Source organism: Nicotiana attenuata, unplaced genomic scaffold (genome assembly GCF_001879085.1).
Source record: "Nicotiana attenuata strain UT unplaced genomic scaffold, NIATTr2, whole genome shotgun sequence".
NCBI lineage: Eukaryota > Viridiplantae > Streptophyta > Magnoliopsida > Solanales > Solanaceae > Nicotiana > Nicotiana attenuata.
The window spans coordinates 34,184-52,146 of NW_017670957.1; the positions used below are offsets into that span (position 1 = coordinate 34,184).

At 41.2% G+C, this 17,963-nt stretch overlaps 1 protein-coding gene across 2 annotated transcripts in view; it reads right to left on the reverse strand.

Annotated features, from left to right (window-relative positions):
- Positions 1 to 17,963, reverse strand: part of LOC109244799 (mannosyl-oligosaccharide glucosidase GCS1-like) — a 38,275-nt gene that overhangs the window by 2,187 nt on the left and 18,125 nt on the right. For both annotated transcript variants that reach the window (XM_019411942.1, XM_019411941.1), the window contains exons 10-17: positions 16,964 to 17,085; positions 16,727 to 16,834; positions 16,561 to 16,634; positions 6,153 to 6,278; positions 5,342 to 5,409; positions 2,721 to 2,870; positions 2,598 to 2,648; positions 2,377 to 2,433 (exon numbers count right to left, since the gene is read on the reverse strand). In XM_019411942.1, coding sequence (XP_019267487.1) covers positions 2,377 to 2,433; positions 2,598 to 2,648; positions 2,721 to 2,870; positions 5,342 to 5,409; positions 6,153 to 6,278; positions 16,561 to 16,634; positions 16,727 to 16,834; positions 16,964 to 17,085 — 756 coding nt within the window. The remainder of the gene's footprint in view (positions 1 to 2,376; positions 2,434 to 2,597; positions 2,649 to 2,720; positions 2,871 to 5,341; positions 5,410 to 6,152; positions 6,279 to 16,560; positions 16,635 to 16,726; positions 16,835 to 16,963; positions 17,086 to 17,963) is intronic.

Below are 17,963 nucleotides of genomic sequence, written 5' to 3' on the forward strand. Positions count from 1 at the left end.
ATGGTGAGACAGAAATAATGTAAATGACTGAATGAACGTAGATTCTTGAAATTTGGAACACACTGTACATGCCTGTGTTAAAACATCTTGGGAAATCAATCATACTTGGTCCTCTTCAACTCATATGAACTTAAAATCTTAAAATTGGGGAAGAACACTGCAAGTATAAACATTTTGAGTCACCACTTAAAATTGGAGGAAGAGACTATCTTCTAACCACATGTAGGGATGGCAATGGGGCGGGGCGGGGCAGGGTCAGCCTTAACCCGCTAAGACTTCAACCCAACCCGCCCCGCACAGTAAAATTTTCAGTTCTCAACCTGCACCGCCCCGCTTATATATATATATATATAATTCTTTTTCATTTTTAAGGAGTAGTTTTTCTTGTTTATGAGTTTAACTTCAAGAACAAGTCCCTATTTTAATTTGTTTGAATTGTCTTCAAAATTTTATTTATATTATATATTGCAATTACTCTAGGAGAGAGTACTCTGTCCAAGTCGTGTATAATGCATTGAAGATGTGATTGATTTTACTTAAAGCTTTTGAATATTAACTAGGTAATAAATAATCCATAAGTACAGTTTGCTAAAAGGAATTTACTTTAAAAAGTAGTAAACTTTGTCAGTTGAGTAACTTGAACTAGTTGAGAATGACTGTAAATTGGACATTAGCAATGAAACTCAAACTGTTATTCTGTAAATTAATTACTTCAGCTTCTCCAAGTTGGTGTAAGTACTTGTGCAAAATCTTTCTCTTTCTGATGATATTGGATAAGTATTAGTCAAATAAATACTCATAACAAATAATTGTAACTTACTATCATTAATTATCAAAACCAATCTAAAGAAAAGCCAAATTGAGAGAACGAGAGTCATTAGAGGCGATGGAGTGAAATTCAAGGTTAGTGCATTTAAAAGAAATGGAGCTGGTATAAATAAGTGCAACCCGCAACCCGCCCAGCTAAAATTTTAAAAAGATTTGCTTCAACCCGCCCCGCAATTGTGTTCCCCCGCATCCGCACCGCCTCATTGCCATCCCTAACCACATGATAAGATCATTTCCCAGTCCAATGGTTCCTTCAATATGGTATTGTTGTCCGATGGCAATAGCACAGTTTGGTTTAGATTTTAGGGCGGTTAACAAAGTTAGAGCTGCATGTAAGCGATACACATTATTGTTAGGCTAATATCTTTGCTAGGGTTTTTTTGTAAAAAATTATTAGGGTTTCTTCCAGTTTAGAAGAATTTGTATTGGTTTAGCTATTGACCTCCATTCTCATTTTGTAGTTCTCATCTATGTTATGATGGTGGAAAGGAAAATTTGAGCTAGTAAATGCAAAGGATCATGATCTACAATTTACTTAACAAAATGTGAAAGCACCAAAGTAAGCATGTGTAACAGAAAACCAATTAAAAAAGAAAAAGAGTAACAGCAATTAAGAAGGATAAACTAAAGTCATGTTACTAAGACTCAACTAGGTTTCTCATTAGTTCTTTTTTTCCGGAGAAACTTGGTTTTTTTTTTCCTCCGGAAGCATTTTTGAGCTCCTCTTAATTTGAGCTTAAGATGCTTAAAGATATCATTTGATATTATTTTGTATTGCACGGTGACTCATGAGGTTAACAGATTTCAAGATCGGAATTCCTCAATTTGGGTGTAAGAGAACAAACTTCAAGATCCAACCTCTCGCACCTTCTCACTGGGGCATCGGTGTTCCTCCTCTTTACATGCCCAAACTATTTCAGTCTCGCTTCCCGCATTTGTCCACCACGGAGGCTACTACCACCTTGCCCCATACATCTTTGTCCCTTATCTCTCCTAGTATGCCCACACATCCATCTAAACATCCTCATTTCCGCTACTTTTATCCTCTAAACGTGTGAGTTCTTGACTGGCCAACACTCTGCCCCATACAACATACTTGGTCTAACACCCATTCTATAGAACTTACCTTTAAGTTTCGGTGGCACATTCTTATCACATAGGATATAGGATACTGGATGTGAGGCTCCATTTCATCTACCCCGCTCCAATACGATGTGTGACATCATCATCAATCTCCCCATTTCCTTGGATTTTTGACCCAAGATATTTGAAGCTTCCTCTCTTGGGGATGACCTGTGTATCAATTCACTTCCACATCCGCCTCAAAGTGCAATGTGCTAAATAAGGTAAAACAGCATGCATGGAAAATAAGACAAGATTCCAATGAGTTAATCATGGATAAGACCACAAAGAACCAGCAAAAGTACTTCATCTGAACTTGGTCAGGTTTGGAATGTAGCAAGCACAAACAAAATCTGCATCAATCACATATATGGAAAACTCAGTGGACTCTGCCCCCAAGACATGTTAATATGATAAACCAGGTACCTTTTCTGTATGATTTCCATAATCACAATAAGCTCCATTGGCACTGTCTAAGTGCATCTGCAACAATAAAAATCATTTGAAAGAATTTTTGACGTTCAATAAGTGCAACAGAGATTTTAAGGGGTGCCTCAGTTATCCTGTTATCATAAATAGTTACAAGTTAATGATAAAACCCTATCTGGATAGGAATAAGTACAGTTAGGAATTAGAAGATGTTTCACCTTATTAAGAAGTTCAAAATCTGAGAGCATCTTTGCAGTAAAGCCATACTCCTGCAAGAGTTATTGCAGGACTCAGCAAATTATACAAACAATAATGCTTTAAGAAACTTCTGTATTTAATACCTTTTCAACATCTTTATCCATCGTCAGAAGCTCTGCAATTGAACGCATGGAATCTGCTGCAAGATGCATCCAGCATCTAAGATCCACATGCCGTTCATCTTCATTTGGGTGAGATGCACGTGGATAATCATCCAGTCCAGAGGATAATGTCTGTAGAAGCCAAAAAACGTGCGTTTTATAGTCAATTCATGCACGAAGCAAAAAGAACCAGCCTCAGGAATGACCTAGGGTGATCACACCGCACTGATCCTGTATTTGTTCTATAATATGGTTAATTTTATTCGCGATTCCTTAAGAATATCTTGCCCATTTTTGTTAGGAATATAATTTGTAGATAATTTGGTAGATATGAACATCTCGGGGATGCAATCCCTACACAGAGTATATCTTACCCAAAAGACAAAAACAACCTAGACAAGAATCATGAACCCCACCAGATAGTCAGATGCTTCTCCTAATTCCTCGACCAAACTCCTGTGATTAACAGTGGCCCTGCTTCCCTTGATGTTTTTACTATCAAAATTTAACAAGTCACCAACCTCTTCAGCTCTTTTCATTTCGGTAGCTCCTTCCTAACCGACATACTCTTCCAATTGATGCAAAAAGATTACTGACTTCGTCCTCGGTACTCTCTCCAAAATTCCCCAAAAGCCATAAATTGTTGCCATTCATTATGACATCTGGTTTTTTATTCGAGTTTAAATGTGCTCCTCTACCTATTAACTAGACAACAGTTCCCTTAACATCTTTGACAGTGTTATACTCCGACTCAGATAGCTACTTTCTTCGGTACCATAATTCCCTTCAGATGTATAATCACCTTATTTTTTGAACAACCTTCCTCTAGTCAACTTCCTTTTGTCATTGCAGTCCTCTACATACATCTGATCAAAATCCTTTTTACCTCTGAATCTATATTAAAATAAAAACGCTGAGAGACATTGCTCTCACCCATTCTCAAACTTTTTACTTCTTTTGTAGCTTATTCTCCACACATATTTGTTGATTCCATAAATAGTACTAATAAAAAAAATCCAAGGTCTACTATGTGATTAGGGATCTAATATAGGTCGTCTAATATATCAGAAATTGGAATTAGAGGGGTTCCAGTGGCGGTGATTAACAACATGTACGATGGAGCTAAAATCCGGGTGAGGATTGCAGGACGAGACTCGGAATACTTTCCTGTGCTGATGGGGTTGCACCAGGGATTAGCTCTTAGCCAGTTTTTATTTGCCTTGGCGATGGATGAACTGACACGTCACGTTCAAGGGGAGGTGCCATGGTGCATGATATTTGCAGATGACATTGTACTGATTGACGAGATGCGCTGTGGTGGTAACGCGAGATTGGAGGTTTGGAGACAGACCGTGGAGTCTAAAGGCTTCAAGTTGAGCAGGACCAAGACAGAATACTTGAATGCAAGTTCAATGATATGACTCATGAAGCGGATGTAGTAGTGATGCTTGATACACAAGTCATCCCCAAGCGAGGGAGTTATACCTTGGATCAGTAATCCAAGGAAATGGAGAGATTGATGAGGATGTAGCACTTCGTATTGGAGCGGAGTGGATGAAATGGAGGCTCGCATCCGGTATTTTGTGTGATAAGAATATGCCACCTAAACTTAAAGGTAAGTTCTACAGAGCAGTAGTTAGACCGACTATGTTGTGTGCGGTAGAGTGTTGGCCAGTTTTGACCTCACATGTCCATAAGAAGGTAGCAGAGGATGTTGAGATGGATGTGCAGGCATACCAGGTTAGATAAGATTAGGAATGAAGTTATTCGGGATGAGGTGGGTGTGGCTCCCATGGAGGATACGATGCGGGAAGCAAGACTTAGATGGTTCGAACAAGTGAAGAGGAGAGGCACAGATGCCCTAATAAGGAGGCGTGAAAGGTTGCCCTTAGTTGGTATGAGGAGAGGTAGAGGTAGGCCAAAGAAGTATTGAGGAGAGGTGATTAGGCAAGACATGACACTGCTTCATCTTACCGAGGACATGACCCTTGATAGAAGGGTGTGGAGGTCGAGTATTAGGGTGGAGGGTTAGTTGGTAGTCGTACGTTTTTCTTGTCCATTCTAGTAGTATTAGTGTTAGTATGTACTCTCTTATTTTTCATATTTTCTATCACTGTCTGTTGTTTCTTTCAATTCGGTTTTCTTGTTATCTTGCTGGGGTTATGGTGTTATTCCTCTTTTATCTTTATTGGAGCCAAGGGTCTATCGGAAACAGCCTCTCAACCTTCTCAAGGTGAGGGTAAGGTCTGCGTACACACTACCCTCCCTAGGCCCTACTTGTGGGATTAAACTGGGTTTGTTGTTGTTGTTAGAATTTTTTTTATAACCGAAAAATCACCTAGGGTTAGTGGCTGCCCCACTATCCTTTCTCCACTTAAATACCAGGCTTTTTTACGTGGCAGGGTTCGAAGTCGTGACGTGCGCCAAACCTATGCATTGCGCTACCACTAGACCAAAGCCCAGGGGCATATCAGAAATTAGACTTGATGAAAGGAAAAGAAAAATACACGTGAAAATGATACTACCAATCCAGTCTTCTGGAAAAAGGAAGCAAAAACACATCAGCAGAGATGTTTTCAGCATAGATATGTTTAGATCAAAACCTTAGGATTTAGTTCACGAATCGTAGCAGCATCTCTTCCATGCCAGTAATAGCTGCCCAGTTCCTTTCCTGGAATTGCAATACTTAACAGGTTAAAACACATACTATGGTATTAGTAGAACTCAAAGAAATATCAGAAACCGATTGGGCGCAGAAACATTGGTTCAGAACCCTGAGGGAAAAGCCCGAGTTAGAAGATATATATTCTAAATTAAGCCAACAAATTATTTTCCTCCTCAGGATCAAGGCTTAATTATTTTTACATCGAATAAGGCTATGGGTAAATGGGGTTGTTTCCTAGCTATTCTTTAAGAAAATTAAGAGCAAGAGACCCAACATTGAACCCTTATCTAAACTTGGTTAATAATTACAAATTGCTGGTGAAAGCTCAAAGCTACTTCCTAATGATAAAGATTCCTGTTTGATATAGACCTTGCTGATATAGTTGCTTTTTTCGTTACATAAAGTGCAGAAAATGGTTTTTTCCCCCAATTGAAAATTTTTGCTCTTCCACTGCTGCTGCAGTTTTAAACATTTCATAAAGAAGATTGCAACGTCCAAGGGTATTGTCACTTCTGATTTACAAAGGAACAAACTCAAAAGGGCAAACAGATGAATTCAAGCTGACACGTGAAGCATGATCACCACTAATTCTACACCTAGGATATTAAATGCTTTCTCAAAATTGTTTACATCCAACATGAAGTTAAACAGATACTTAATGACATAGCAGTTAATTTCTTAGCTTATCCAGTAGCAAAAAGAGTAGGTATATCCTTTTGTAAGGTAAATTCACAAGAGGGGAAATTTACCAGACTGGGTTGTGTTAAACCATTTGAACCATGCTTCAAGCCGAACAAATGCCCGGTCCAAGAAGACAGAGATATCACTGGCTTCAGCAGCAGCAAACTTTTCTTTCTTCAGGTTGGAAATCACATCTGCAATGCTAAACTTGTTAACGATTCCACACAAACTGTTCTACGACACCACTGAAAATTGCTTAGCCATACTCATTATGAACTGATGCAGAAAATTGGAAAGGAAACTCTCTGTAATTAATCCAAAAATACTAAGAAATGCAGATGTAAAAGATATGCTTGGAGAACATCTTTTGAAATACTAAGAAATGCAGATGTAACAGAAATGCTCCCAGGCACTTTCCCCGAGACTCTTCTCTCTCTTCTACTTCCTAGGACTCTATCACCCCCATCAAGAGCTAAGCTTCCCACAACCAAACCCCAGTAAAGTTCTCCGGCAACCGAGCCCTCACGCGCGGCCAATACGACTGTTTTTCCGGCGAGATCTCAGCCACGTGCCGGCGCGTGTGGCTTTTTCCGGCAACTTTTCAAACTTTCTTCTTCAGAAAGCCTCTTCTCGAGGCTTTTCCGAGCCTACCCATTTCAGTTTCACCAAAATCCGACGACTTTTTCTATTTTCCGGCGAATAAACCCCAGATTCCGACTTTCTCTATTTTCCCTTCCTATATCCTGTTTTCACCCACTGTGATTACTGATATTCTAACCTTTGAGGCTTTTTCCGGCCAGATCTCACTTCTTCTCCCGTCAGCCTCTTCGCGAGGCTTTTAGGACAGCCGCATTTAGAATACGATGGGTTCTACAGAGATCTCATACTTCTCTCTAGAATCTACAAACTGGAAAACATGTCTTTCATCAAAGCTGTCTCTTGGCCATTCCTAGAAGTTGGGGGAAGAATAGATGCCATCGAAAGCTCGACATAGGGCAGGAGCCGCACTTCTCGCTGTCCGAGGAGCACACGCTTAGGCGCAAGGTTTCTTGGAATCTTGTCTGATTGGGTCTTTCTCCAAATGGGTTGGTTCTCCCGAGGCTATTAGGAACTGGGCAGCAGAGGCATGGAACGTCAAGGACGGGCTGAAAATATCGCAACTGGGGGACACGCAATATCTCTTTCGATTTGTCGACGAGTCTCAAGCTTCAGAAATTCTTGTAAGAGGAAACAGGTAGTTCGATGGGAACTTCTTAAAGCTAGACAGATGGGTGGAGCACGATGGATGTCCCGACCCTCGTTTCACCGGCGAAACATTGGTGGTCAACATGGTGGGTCTCCCGGTGCATCTTTGGTGTCTTGACCTATTCAAGAAGATTGGGGAAATTTGTGGGGGTTTTATTGATGTCACTTGCAGCCTACACGATCTCTCGCGAGTGATTATTATGGTGAGGAAAGGGGACAGAATCCCTGTCTCCGCTGTGGTGGAAGATGGCTACTTGAGTAATAGGGTTTGGTTAAGCCCTGAATTTCGCCCTATCTTTATGCATGTGATAGTGCCGGAAGAAAAGAGAAGGTCAAATAGAAAAGAGAGGAGGGGAAATCAATCTTTGAAGGGAGGGGACGGCTCACTGGATCAGTGGGCTAAGCAGGAATCAGAAGTTAGATCGAGAAGAGAGGGGGGGGGGTCTGAATTTGGGAGAAGAAGATAAAATTTTATCAGGAGAAAAAGACGTAAATGCCCCTGGGTTAGTGATGCGGACTGAAAAGGCAGAATGGGCCGGTCCTCTTTTAATTATCATAGGGTCGGGCAAGTTTTGAGCAAGTATAGGCCTGGGCCTCCACACATGGGCCCAGCAACTTTACCCAATTCCACTAGAATTGATCCTAAGGGGCCCAAATTATTTCAAGTTGCGTCTGATAAGGTTCCTAAGCATATGGGAACAGTCGCTCCTTCTTCTGCTGCCAATGGTGCTTCACACAGTGGTATTTCTTCACCGAGCTCTAGTGTCCTGCGCCTCTCTTCGATGGTCACTGCTTCAGGGGCAGCACCGACAAAAGCTGGTGGTGTTATTCCACGACCTCCCGCCTCTGATGAACCCAGCTTCATCGCCCCCTCATCTTCTTCTGTGCTTAGTTGTGCTAAGGTTACACTTCAAGCTCCTTCTTCTCCTGGGGAGATTGTTGCGCATGCCCCAATTGATGTTAGTGCCGGACCAGCAATTCCAGTTAATATGCCGCCAAGGGTTCCATGCTCTCTTCCTTCACGCTACACTGCCGGCGTTTTTGGACATTCCTATAGCAGCGGCGTGTTAAATCTCAGAGGTTGGTGCCTCTCAAGGAAATGGTGAGATCCTTCCGGCACCTAAAGTTCCTACCGCTAGCAATGCTATGGTCTTGTATTCCTCCGGTAGGAGCAAGGAAAGGCTACATATAGAAGACGCATGTCCGATTTCGTCAGGAATTGGAGGAGGGGATATGTCCTTCTGGATGGAGGATAAACTATTAAACTTAGGGAAGTTTTTAGGTGTTTCTTTTGAAGGGAAGGAAGATAGGGTGTTAGAACTGTTGATGGTGCAGGGAGGGAGTTGGGTCAAGGTGTTAAGTAAAATAATTTAGGGGATGTAGTGGTGTACCAGAGAAGGGGTCGGGTGTATGACAGGGAGGAAGGGAGCTCGGCTAGGGGGAGTGAGGAAAATGGGGATATTGTTACTTATGGAAGTTAAGATTCTTTCATGGAATGTGAGGGGGATGAATGACCCAAACAAAAGGGCCATCATCAAAGCGGGAGTTAGAGAGTGGGGTGCCAACCTAGTTTGTTTTCAGGAGACCAAAATGGAAGTTTTGTCGGATGCGATTATGAGGAGTGTCTGGGGAGGTAGTTGGGTAAAATATGACTGGGTCCCAGCAACGGGAAGTGCCGGAAGAATTCTTCTTATGTGGGATGATAGAAGCTTGGAGGTAAAGGAGATTAAGAAGAGAGTTTTTTCTTTAGCGGCTCTTGTCAAAGATAGAGTGAGTGGGGTGGAGTGGGATTTGGGGGATTGTCCGGACCGATAAGAAAAGGGTCCAAGGTGTCTTTCTGGGGGGAACTAGCCAATGTTATGGGGGAATGGGACATTTCATGGGTTCTAGGGGGAGACTTTAACACTATTAGATTCCCGGAGGAGAGATTAGGGTGTAGTCTAATTTCGAGGGCCATGGAGGAGTTTTCTGACTTCATCATTGATCACTTTCTCATTGACCTTCCTCTGTCAGGGGAAAGGTTTACTTAGGCCAGGGCGGAGGATTCCAACTCAAGGTCTAGACTTATAGATTTTTTATATCGCCCTCTGGGGATGAGCTGGTGTCGAATGTGCTACAGATTCCTTTACCTAGGCTGACTTCGGATCATTTGCCTATCTTGCTAGATGGATGCAGAGGGAAGGGGGTGCGTGCTCCTTTCCGATTCGAGAACATGTGGTTGAAAGTGCCAGGATTTGGTGACAAAGTGAAAGAATGGTGGACAAGCTACGGGGTATCACGGACACCTTCATTCCGTCTTTCGAAGAAACTTAAATTGCTCAAGGGAGATATTATTAGGTGGAATAAGGAGATTCTTGGGAGGGTAGAGGTTAGAGAGAGGGGAAGGGGCGAGAAGTTAGATGAATTTGAGAAAGCAAGACTGGGGAGGTTAAGAGGGAAATAGTCGAGTTAGCAATAGCTCAGGAGACTAGTTGGCGGCAAAAATCGTGGACGCTCTGGTTAAAGGAGGGGGTTTCGAATACCAAGTTTTTCCACAGGGTTGCGGTTGCAAATCGAAGGAGAAACTTCATAGAGTCCTTAGTTGTGGATGGGGTGAGGATTGAGGGAGGGGAGGAGGTAAAAGGGGCGATTGTGGGGTTTTATGAGAACTTATACAAAGAGGAAGTTACTTGGAGGCCTACTTTGGGGGGAATAGAGTTTAACCACATAGGGAAGGGAGACAATGAGTGGCTAAAGAGGGCTATCACGAGGCTGTGTCGAGTTGTGCTGGTGATAAGGCTCCCAGGCCTGATGGTTTCTCCTTGGCCTTCTTCCAGCTCTATTGGGACGCCATTAAGGGGGATTTGATGGAAGCCATTGAATACTTCCACGTGAATGGTGTTTTCGAGAGAAGTATCAATGCTTCTTTTATTACCATTGTGCCTAAGAAAGAAGGTGTTAAGAGAAAAAGCATTGATGCTCCAGTTAGGAGGTGTGAGAGGTTGGCCATGGAGAGTTTGAGAAGAGGTCGAGGTAGGCCTAAGAAGTATTGGCAAGAGGTGATTAGGCAGGACATGGCGCTGCTTCAGCTCACTGAGGACATGACTCTTGATAGGAGAGTGTGGAGGTCGAGGATTAAGGTAGAAGGTTAGTAGATAGTTTATAGTTGTTCACCGATAGTCTTAGTAGTATGCATGTCCCTTCATATTCTTAGATTTTATTATGTTATGTGGTTTTGTTCGCCTCAGGTATAGTATTCCTTGTTGCTATTATTTGGTACCACTTATCCTTTATCTCTCCCTTTTTCTTTTATCTTCCATCTTTCTTCCTCCCTTGCTTTCCTCTTCTTCTTTTTTCCCTTCCTGAGCCGAGGGTCTATTGGAAACAACCTCTCTACCTGCATTAGGTAGGGGTAAGGTCTGCGTATAGACTACCCTCCCCAGACCCCACTTGTTGGGATCAAACTGGGTTTGTTGTTGTTGTTGTTGTTGTTGTTGCCTAAGAAAGAAGGTGCATCATGTATCAGAGACTACAGGCCTATTAGTCTCGTGGGGAGCATTTACAAGATTATTTCTAAAGTGCTATCCATCAAAACTCAAGAAGGTTCTTGACGTGTCTGTTTCGTCCTCCCAGAATGCGCTTGTGGAAGGTAGGCAGATCCTGGACGCTGCTTTGGTGGCAAATGAACTTGTAGACTCCAAAAGGAAAAATAGACAACCCGGATTACTATGCAAGTTGGACCTTGAGAAAGCTTTCGACCATGTCAATTGGGAGTTCCTGGATTTCATTATGATGCGGATGGGGTTTGGGGTAAGATGGAGGGGATGGATTAAGTTCTGCATTTCCTCAATCAGATTCTCTGTCCTGGTTAATAATAGCCCGTGTGGTTTCTTTGGCAGCTCCAGGGGTCTCAGGCAAGGTGACCCCCTATCCCCCATGCTATTCATTCTAGTGATAGATGCTCTGAGTAAAATGATGAATTGTGCGGCAAGCGGAGGCTTCTTGAGAGGATTCTCAGCTCCGCCGGGGCGCTCAGTGCCCGAAGAGTCTCTCATTTGCTTTTTGCGGATGACACCCTGATTTTCTATGATGCCAATATAGATCAGTTGACCTACCTGAAGCAGGTCCTGCTGTGGTTTCAGATAGTATCAGGACTCAAAATCAACCTCGGCAGGTGTGAGATTTTCCCGGTGGGTGAGGTTGCTAACATCGATGATTTGTCTTATGTTCTCACATGTAAGGTGGGCTCTCTTCCCACTAATTACTTGGGTCTCACTTAAGGATACTACGGTTTGGAATCCAGTGATCGAAAGGGTTGAAAAAAGATTAGCAGGCTGGCAGAAACGGTACTAGTCAAAAGGCGGTAAGGAAGTGCTTATAAAAAGCACTTTATCGAGTATGCCCACCTATTACTTGTCCATGTTGCAAGCTCCTGTGAGCATCGCAGAAAAATTGGAGCGGCTTCAAGGGAATTTGCTTTGGGATGCGGCGGATAGAACTAGAAAGCTTCATCTAGTGAATTGGCAGACAGTCACTTCCCCAAAGAAGTGGGGTGGACTTGGAGTAAAAGATCTTAGGGTATTCAACAGAGCTTTGTTGGGGAAGTGGTTGTGGAGATTCATAGTAAAAGATCTTAGGGTATTTTTTTTTTTTTATTTGCACCGGGTGTCCGAGTCTCTAAGAGCCCCGACTAATCCCGGGGGTGCACAGGCCCTCGGCAAGGAGTTTCCCGCAAGTGCACCACGGTTAATTCAGGTTTTACCCAGTCCGATGGCCCTCAGAAATTGTTTGCACCCAGTGGGTTTCGAACTTGAGACCTTGAAAGGGAGCAAACCCCAAGGCTCAAGTCAATTGCCACCAGGCCAACCCCTGAGGGTTAGATCTTAGGGTATTCATAGTAGAAAAGTACGATTCCGCGGGAGGGGGTTGGAGGACCAAGGCGATCACAACACCTTTTGGGTGTGGCATGTGGAGGAGCATCATGAAGAATTGGGAAGCCTTCAATGGCAGCTTCACTTACATGGTGGGAGATGGAAGGAGAACCAGCTTTTGGAATCATAGGTGGTGTGGAGAGGATACTCTGAGAGTCTCTTTCCCCTACGTTTTCAGAGTTTCAGACCAGAAGGAATTGATAGTTCAACAGATTCGTAAGGAGCATGAAGGGGGTAATATGGGACCTCTCATTTAGAAGGAACATGCAAGATTGGGAGATTGCGGAGCTCCAAGATTTGTTGGCACTACTATATGGGCAAGACAGGCCCCAACCATCTTGTGATTTTTGGAGATGGGGGTTGTGTGGCGATGGTTTGTTTACCAGAGTATGTTAGTGAGAGAGGAGGCCACTTTTCCATACTCCTCGATCTGGATTCCTAAGGCGCCCACGAAGGTGTGATTTTTTGCATGGCTAGCGGTGAGGGGAGTGATCTTGACTGCTGAAAATCTGCGAAAAAGAGGAATTACACTTGTTAGTTGGTGCTACATGTGCAAAAGCTCAGGGGAAGAAGTTGATCATCTTTTGTTGCATTGCCCTGTGTCATCGGGTTTGTGGAGGGCAATCCTGAATCTTTTTGGTGTTCAATGGGTGATGCCAAGCACTGTAAAGGAAATGTTATATAGCTGCGTCGAGTCCCATAGAAAAAGAAAGCAAAAGGCGTGGAAGTTCGCCCTGTTAGCTCTATGTGGATAGTTTGGGGGGAGAGAAATAGGGGATCTTTTGACGGGATTGAGTCTCCTTTTTCACATCTTAAGAATAGTCTTTTATCTTTGATCGCTTTTTGGTGCACTCATATAGCCCCTACTTGTATAGAAGATTGGGCGTCATTTGTAGAGAATCATGTTCTGACGTAAATTCTCTACTTTTTAGTATACTTCTTGTATACGGGAGTTTTCTCCCTTTTGATTAATACAATTTACCTTATCAAAAAAAAAAGATAGCTAGAGTAGAACTTGCAGCCAACAGGTGGCAACTGAAAAATGTCACATCAATAGCAAATTGAATATTCCTCATGCTTAAGAGGAAGTTCAAGAAAATGTTCAAGCTCATGAACTGTAAGAAGATACACACTGTTGAAAGTAGATTAAACATCCAAGTGCTATAGCGTAAATGCTTTCAGGTTGACATGCAAATGTACCAGCTCCACATAAAAGCCTGATGTAAACAAATTTGGTACAGTAGACCACCACATATACCAATCCTGAATTACTCTTGTAATTCTTTCCGACAGAGAGCACTATTTTATTGCTTAAAAAATACAACATCATTGTGTCTAATCTTCCTTTCTTGTATCAAAACAGAATGGACACATTTTTTTGATAACCGAGAAATCCCCACCCCTCGAACTTGTGATGTACGCCTAATCCCACATCACGTTATGCGCTCTTATCACTTACCATTGATCTAAAGCCCGGGGCCGAATTGACACATTTCACTCAAAGATACATAAATTTGTTCAGCTATAACCCCAAAACACTCTCCGCCACAAGCACAGTGCAGAGAACATTGGAGAAAGCAGCTGAGCTTTTGAAAAAGACTGTTAAGAATAGGGCCCACACTCCGCAAAATGACTAATCAACCTGCTATGCCAGCTCTCTTACGAATTTAAGAAGTTCAAAAGGTCATTTATAACTGCATTGTATGATTAAACTAAAGTAGACAAGATTGAACAAGGCCAGTTAATACATGTTCCACTCACTGAGTCAGTAAAGCGTAAAGCAGTGCTCTTTATCAAGAAACAGTTGGGATTTTGGACTCTGTTAACAGAAAAAACCTTCTGAACTTCAGAATTTTAGCATAGATACCTACATAAAATCAAGGGATAATTTCAGAGACATTCCCTCACATTTTGCGCAATCACACTGTCCTCTCTCGTGGTTTACAATATTACACATACCTCCCTTATTTGATTTTTTGTGTAACAATTCTTTTAACATATTTATCATCAATATAAACAATTATGATCTTACTAATTTGCCCTTTTCAGTATACTTTTTAATTAAATTTGTAAATAATTTTTAAAATAAAAATAATTCCTATCTCTGTCACTGTTAAAAACTCCTTTGGGATAATGCTCAAACCTCGTGTCTCGTTTACAAACAATCTAACAAGATCAGGATTCATATAAACATATCAACTTGCATACCATTACAACCTAAATAATACCTACATGAGTAACAGAATGGCTAATGCTCAGTAAAACTAAAGTGGTACTGAATTTTTTCCTCCAAACAAACAACAAAAGGGCTAAACTAGATCATAAAAGATTTATCTTCTCAATTAATATTCTCTATCTTTCTTAAATCTTGCCTATTTTTATAGAAGCTCTCATCGCACCCATGACACAAAAGAAATCCGAAAGAATCCGACATCGGAAAAACCTTCTAACGAGAAATAAAAGGAGGGGCTAAACCTGTATATTAATTGAATATACAAAACTGAAGTCAACTAAATAAAAAGCAAAACCAGTAAAACAATGTCTCTCTCCTTTTTTCACAGTGCCATGAGATTCCAATAAAACTAATTGTCAAGAACATAGTAGGGTGGAGATTGTCCTGTAGTGTGTGCTCATATCACATCCGATGGCAAAAGATGAGAACTACAAATCAACACTCAAAAAGACTAGGGAGTTGCTGCCCGTGGATGCCCATTATCTCCTCCGGACACTGCTTCCTGTGGCGACTGACGGCCAATGTTCAATCCACCCCCACCACAAATATTCCTTCCATTAATGCGCAAAGCCATATCCAATTGCTTGGACCATGGGGTTGCAGAACTGCATGCAATTCGATTTTGTTTTTCCACAATGGGGGATGGAATAGTAAGGGGAGCGGAAATGAATTTTATTTAAAAAGATGTTTATTAAATTAATTAAAAAATATATTAAAAAGGGTAAATATTCAGATAACAATTTTTTATATTAATGATTAATATGTTAAAAGAATTTTTACACAAAAAATCAAATAAGGGAGGTATGTGTAATATCTTAAATTACGTGGGACGTCAGTGTGCTTGAGCGAAACGTGAGGAGAAGTCTCTGAAATTATCCGTAAAATCAAACTATTAACTGCATTATACAAGGATGAATATCTACCACGAGTTCACATCACATATCCTTGAGGTCCACAATCCAAAATTGCAAACAAAGCATCCATCATTGGACAATGCAAAGCAAGCTTTAAATCGGATCTAGTTCATCAATCTTATGCTAGATGACATGGATAGAATCAAATCTTTTGTCCAATCCTATACTGCATCAAAGTTTTGGTGGGCAGATTTCGTATACCCTATCGTTGGGAACATCTGTCAAGTGTCACACAACACTTCAGACTCCACCATTGATTTCATATCATTAACTTTTCTTGAATGTGGCATTTCAACAAATATTATACTTCTTTGCATTTGTAATGACATTCTCTCCTCTTTCCTAAACTATTTTCTAGTTTTCTTGTTAAACTTCAGAATGCTACGTTGTTCGTACAAGGCTCTTTAACCGCCTCATTTCGTGTACATAATAGACCATTATGGGAGCTATGGCATTGAGGTTGGGAGAGCCCTCCACTTTCACCTAGAGCTATGGCATTAAGGTTGGGAGATCCTGGTCTAGTACTAAAAGGTGATTCTAAGAATGGGATTTGTGCCCTACCCATCCAAAAGAAAATGTATGGGTATCAAAAAATAGGTAGCAAATAGAAAATGGAATTGTCTCGGAATGATGCTGTTTGCTGCCAAATTCAGAGCCGTATCTTTTTTTTGCTTCAGGAAAGTACCGACTCTACGAATCATCTTAACCAACTAGTGAAATGTTTCCATATCCATTTCAAATTGTCTAAATAAAGAGATTGAGAATAAAAATCCAGAGCAGCTATGGCATATAACTTTTGTCTGCAGATTAGATTTTTAGCTTCACCCTATCTTTTTCAGCTGTTTTTTCTCTCCTTCAGATTCATTTGTACATCGAAACTTGAAACTCTTCTTCTCACCCAAATAATGGAGACATCACTATTCAGCCTGTTGGTTTTAGCTTCTAATGATACTCAAAATCCATTGATTTAAGATTACAAAGAGATCATTAAACAAGCGGAACATATGTTCCAGCGCTAATGAGAATTTAGTGTATGAATTAACAAGAAGGATATTGAATCAAAGGACAGCACAATGATGCTTGCAAAAATAGAATATTAATAGTCTTCTCCACAAGAACAAGATGTGGATATCTTCTCAAGAGTAGATTCTACAAAAAGTTGAGAAATGAATACCGCGCAAGGCCAAAAACAATGTCGGTGGATTTCCATTAGTTGGATGCTGAAGAACAAATTCTTCTGGGACCTTACTGCAAGGTTGACCAGATAGAAGCTTTAGATAGGATTACATGGAAAACTGTGAAATGGTTACCTAAGCTTAGTGGAATTCATGATATATTACCTTAAGGCTTCAGCACCTAAGATTAGCTCGCGCGGAATCCATCCATCAATATTCATCAGATCCAGCCAATGTCCAATGATATCCAAGCTAATGTATATATCCCAACGCCTAAAGGTTTCAAGAATGCCCTAGTAAGTGCAAATTAGAGGGACTAGAAACCAACTGCAAATACAACTTTTAAGCAGTAGATATGAATAAAAAAATAATAAAAAATAAAAACACGAACAAGCAACTGACCAGATTAGCAATTGATGAAAACCTTCATCCCACAGAAAGCCCCTTGGAAAGAAGGGCCTACTTGGAACTGCTGTATATAGCTCAGCAGGCCAGTACAAGAGAGAATTATCCCCAGCATTCAGCTGCATGAGTCAGGAGATTGTAGAACTTCGTTAGACTTCCAAATGGTTACGATTATTGAACAAATAACTGAAGGACGCTAAGAGCGAAAAACATTCAACTTCAAGAAGTACTTGTGATCATTAAAAGAACTTTGACGGCCCAGTACTGGTAACGTGAAATGGTTAAAACCAAATATCAACCTAGGCAAATGATTCATTAGTACATCCAAATTCTTGAAGCATATACTTGGTGTGGTGCAGGGCAGAAAATTTAAAGCAGACTGCACACTCACTAGTTTACTGAAGCCAAAGAAACAAGAGAAACAGCAACTTGACTAGATGCTTTGGGGCTTTCTTCTGTTCTTTATTCTTTGAGGCGATGAGTAGCTTTCAATATCAAAAGTCATGACAGGCAACATTAGTATGATGAAGTATATTTTGCAATCAGGTTTAACTAGAACTTTTGCTGTTCTCTGCCCCAAGAGAAGTGCGGATTTGAAGATGAGAGCATAAACATGGGCAGGTCTCCTTGTCCATAGTTCTTCTTGGAACTCTTTATTTTCAAGATTTTAGCAACTTATCCTCTTCTCTCATGGTCTCACCACCTTTAAGTCTCAAATCAAAATGAAACAGCAGAACCACTTAAGCATTAATAGCTGCTAGAGAGCTAGTATGTATAGTGTCCCACATTGGTAGAGAAGGGTTTAGCACTATGTAAACACCTTATATAAATAGGTCTAATGTAAGACACAAATGAATACAAGATCTTTCTTCTCATATCTTAAACTCCCACATGGTATTAGAACGAGACTCATCCCAATTTATTATTTATCCAATGATGGGACCCCATCTTATATTGTCCACACTCCAACTGTCGTGTCTGGACGTGCGGAGGAGTG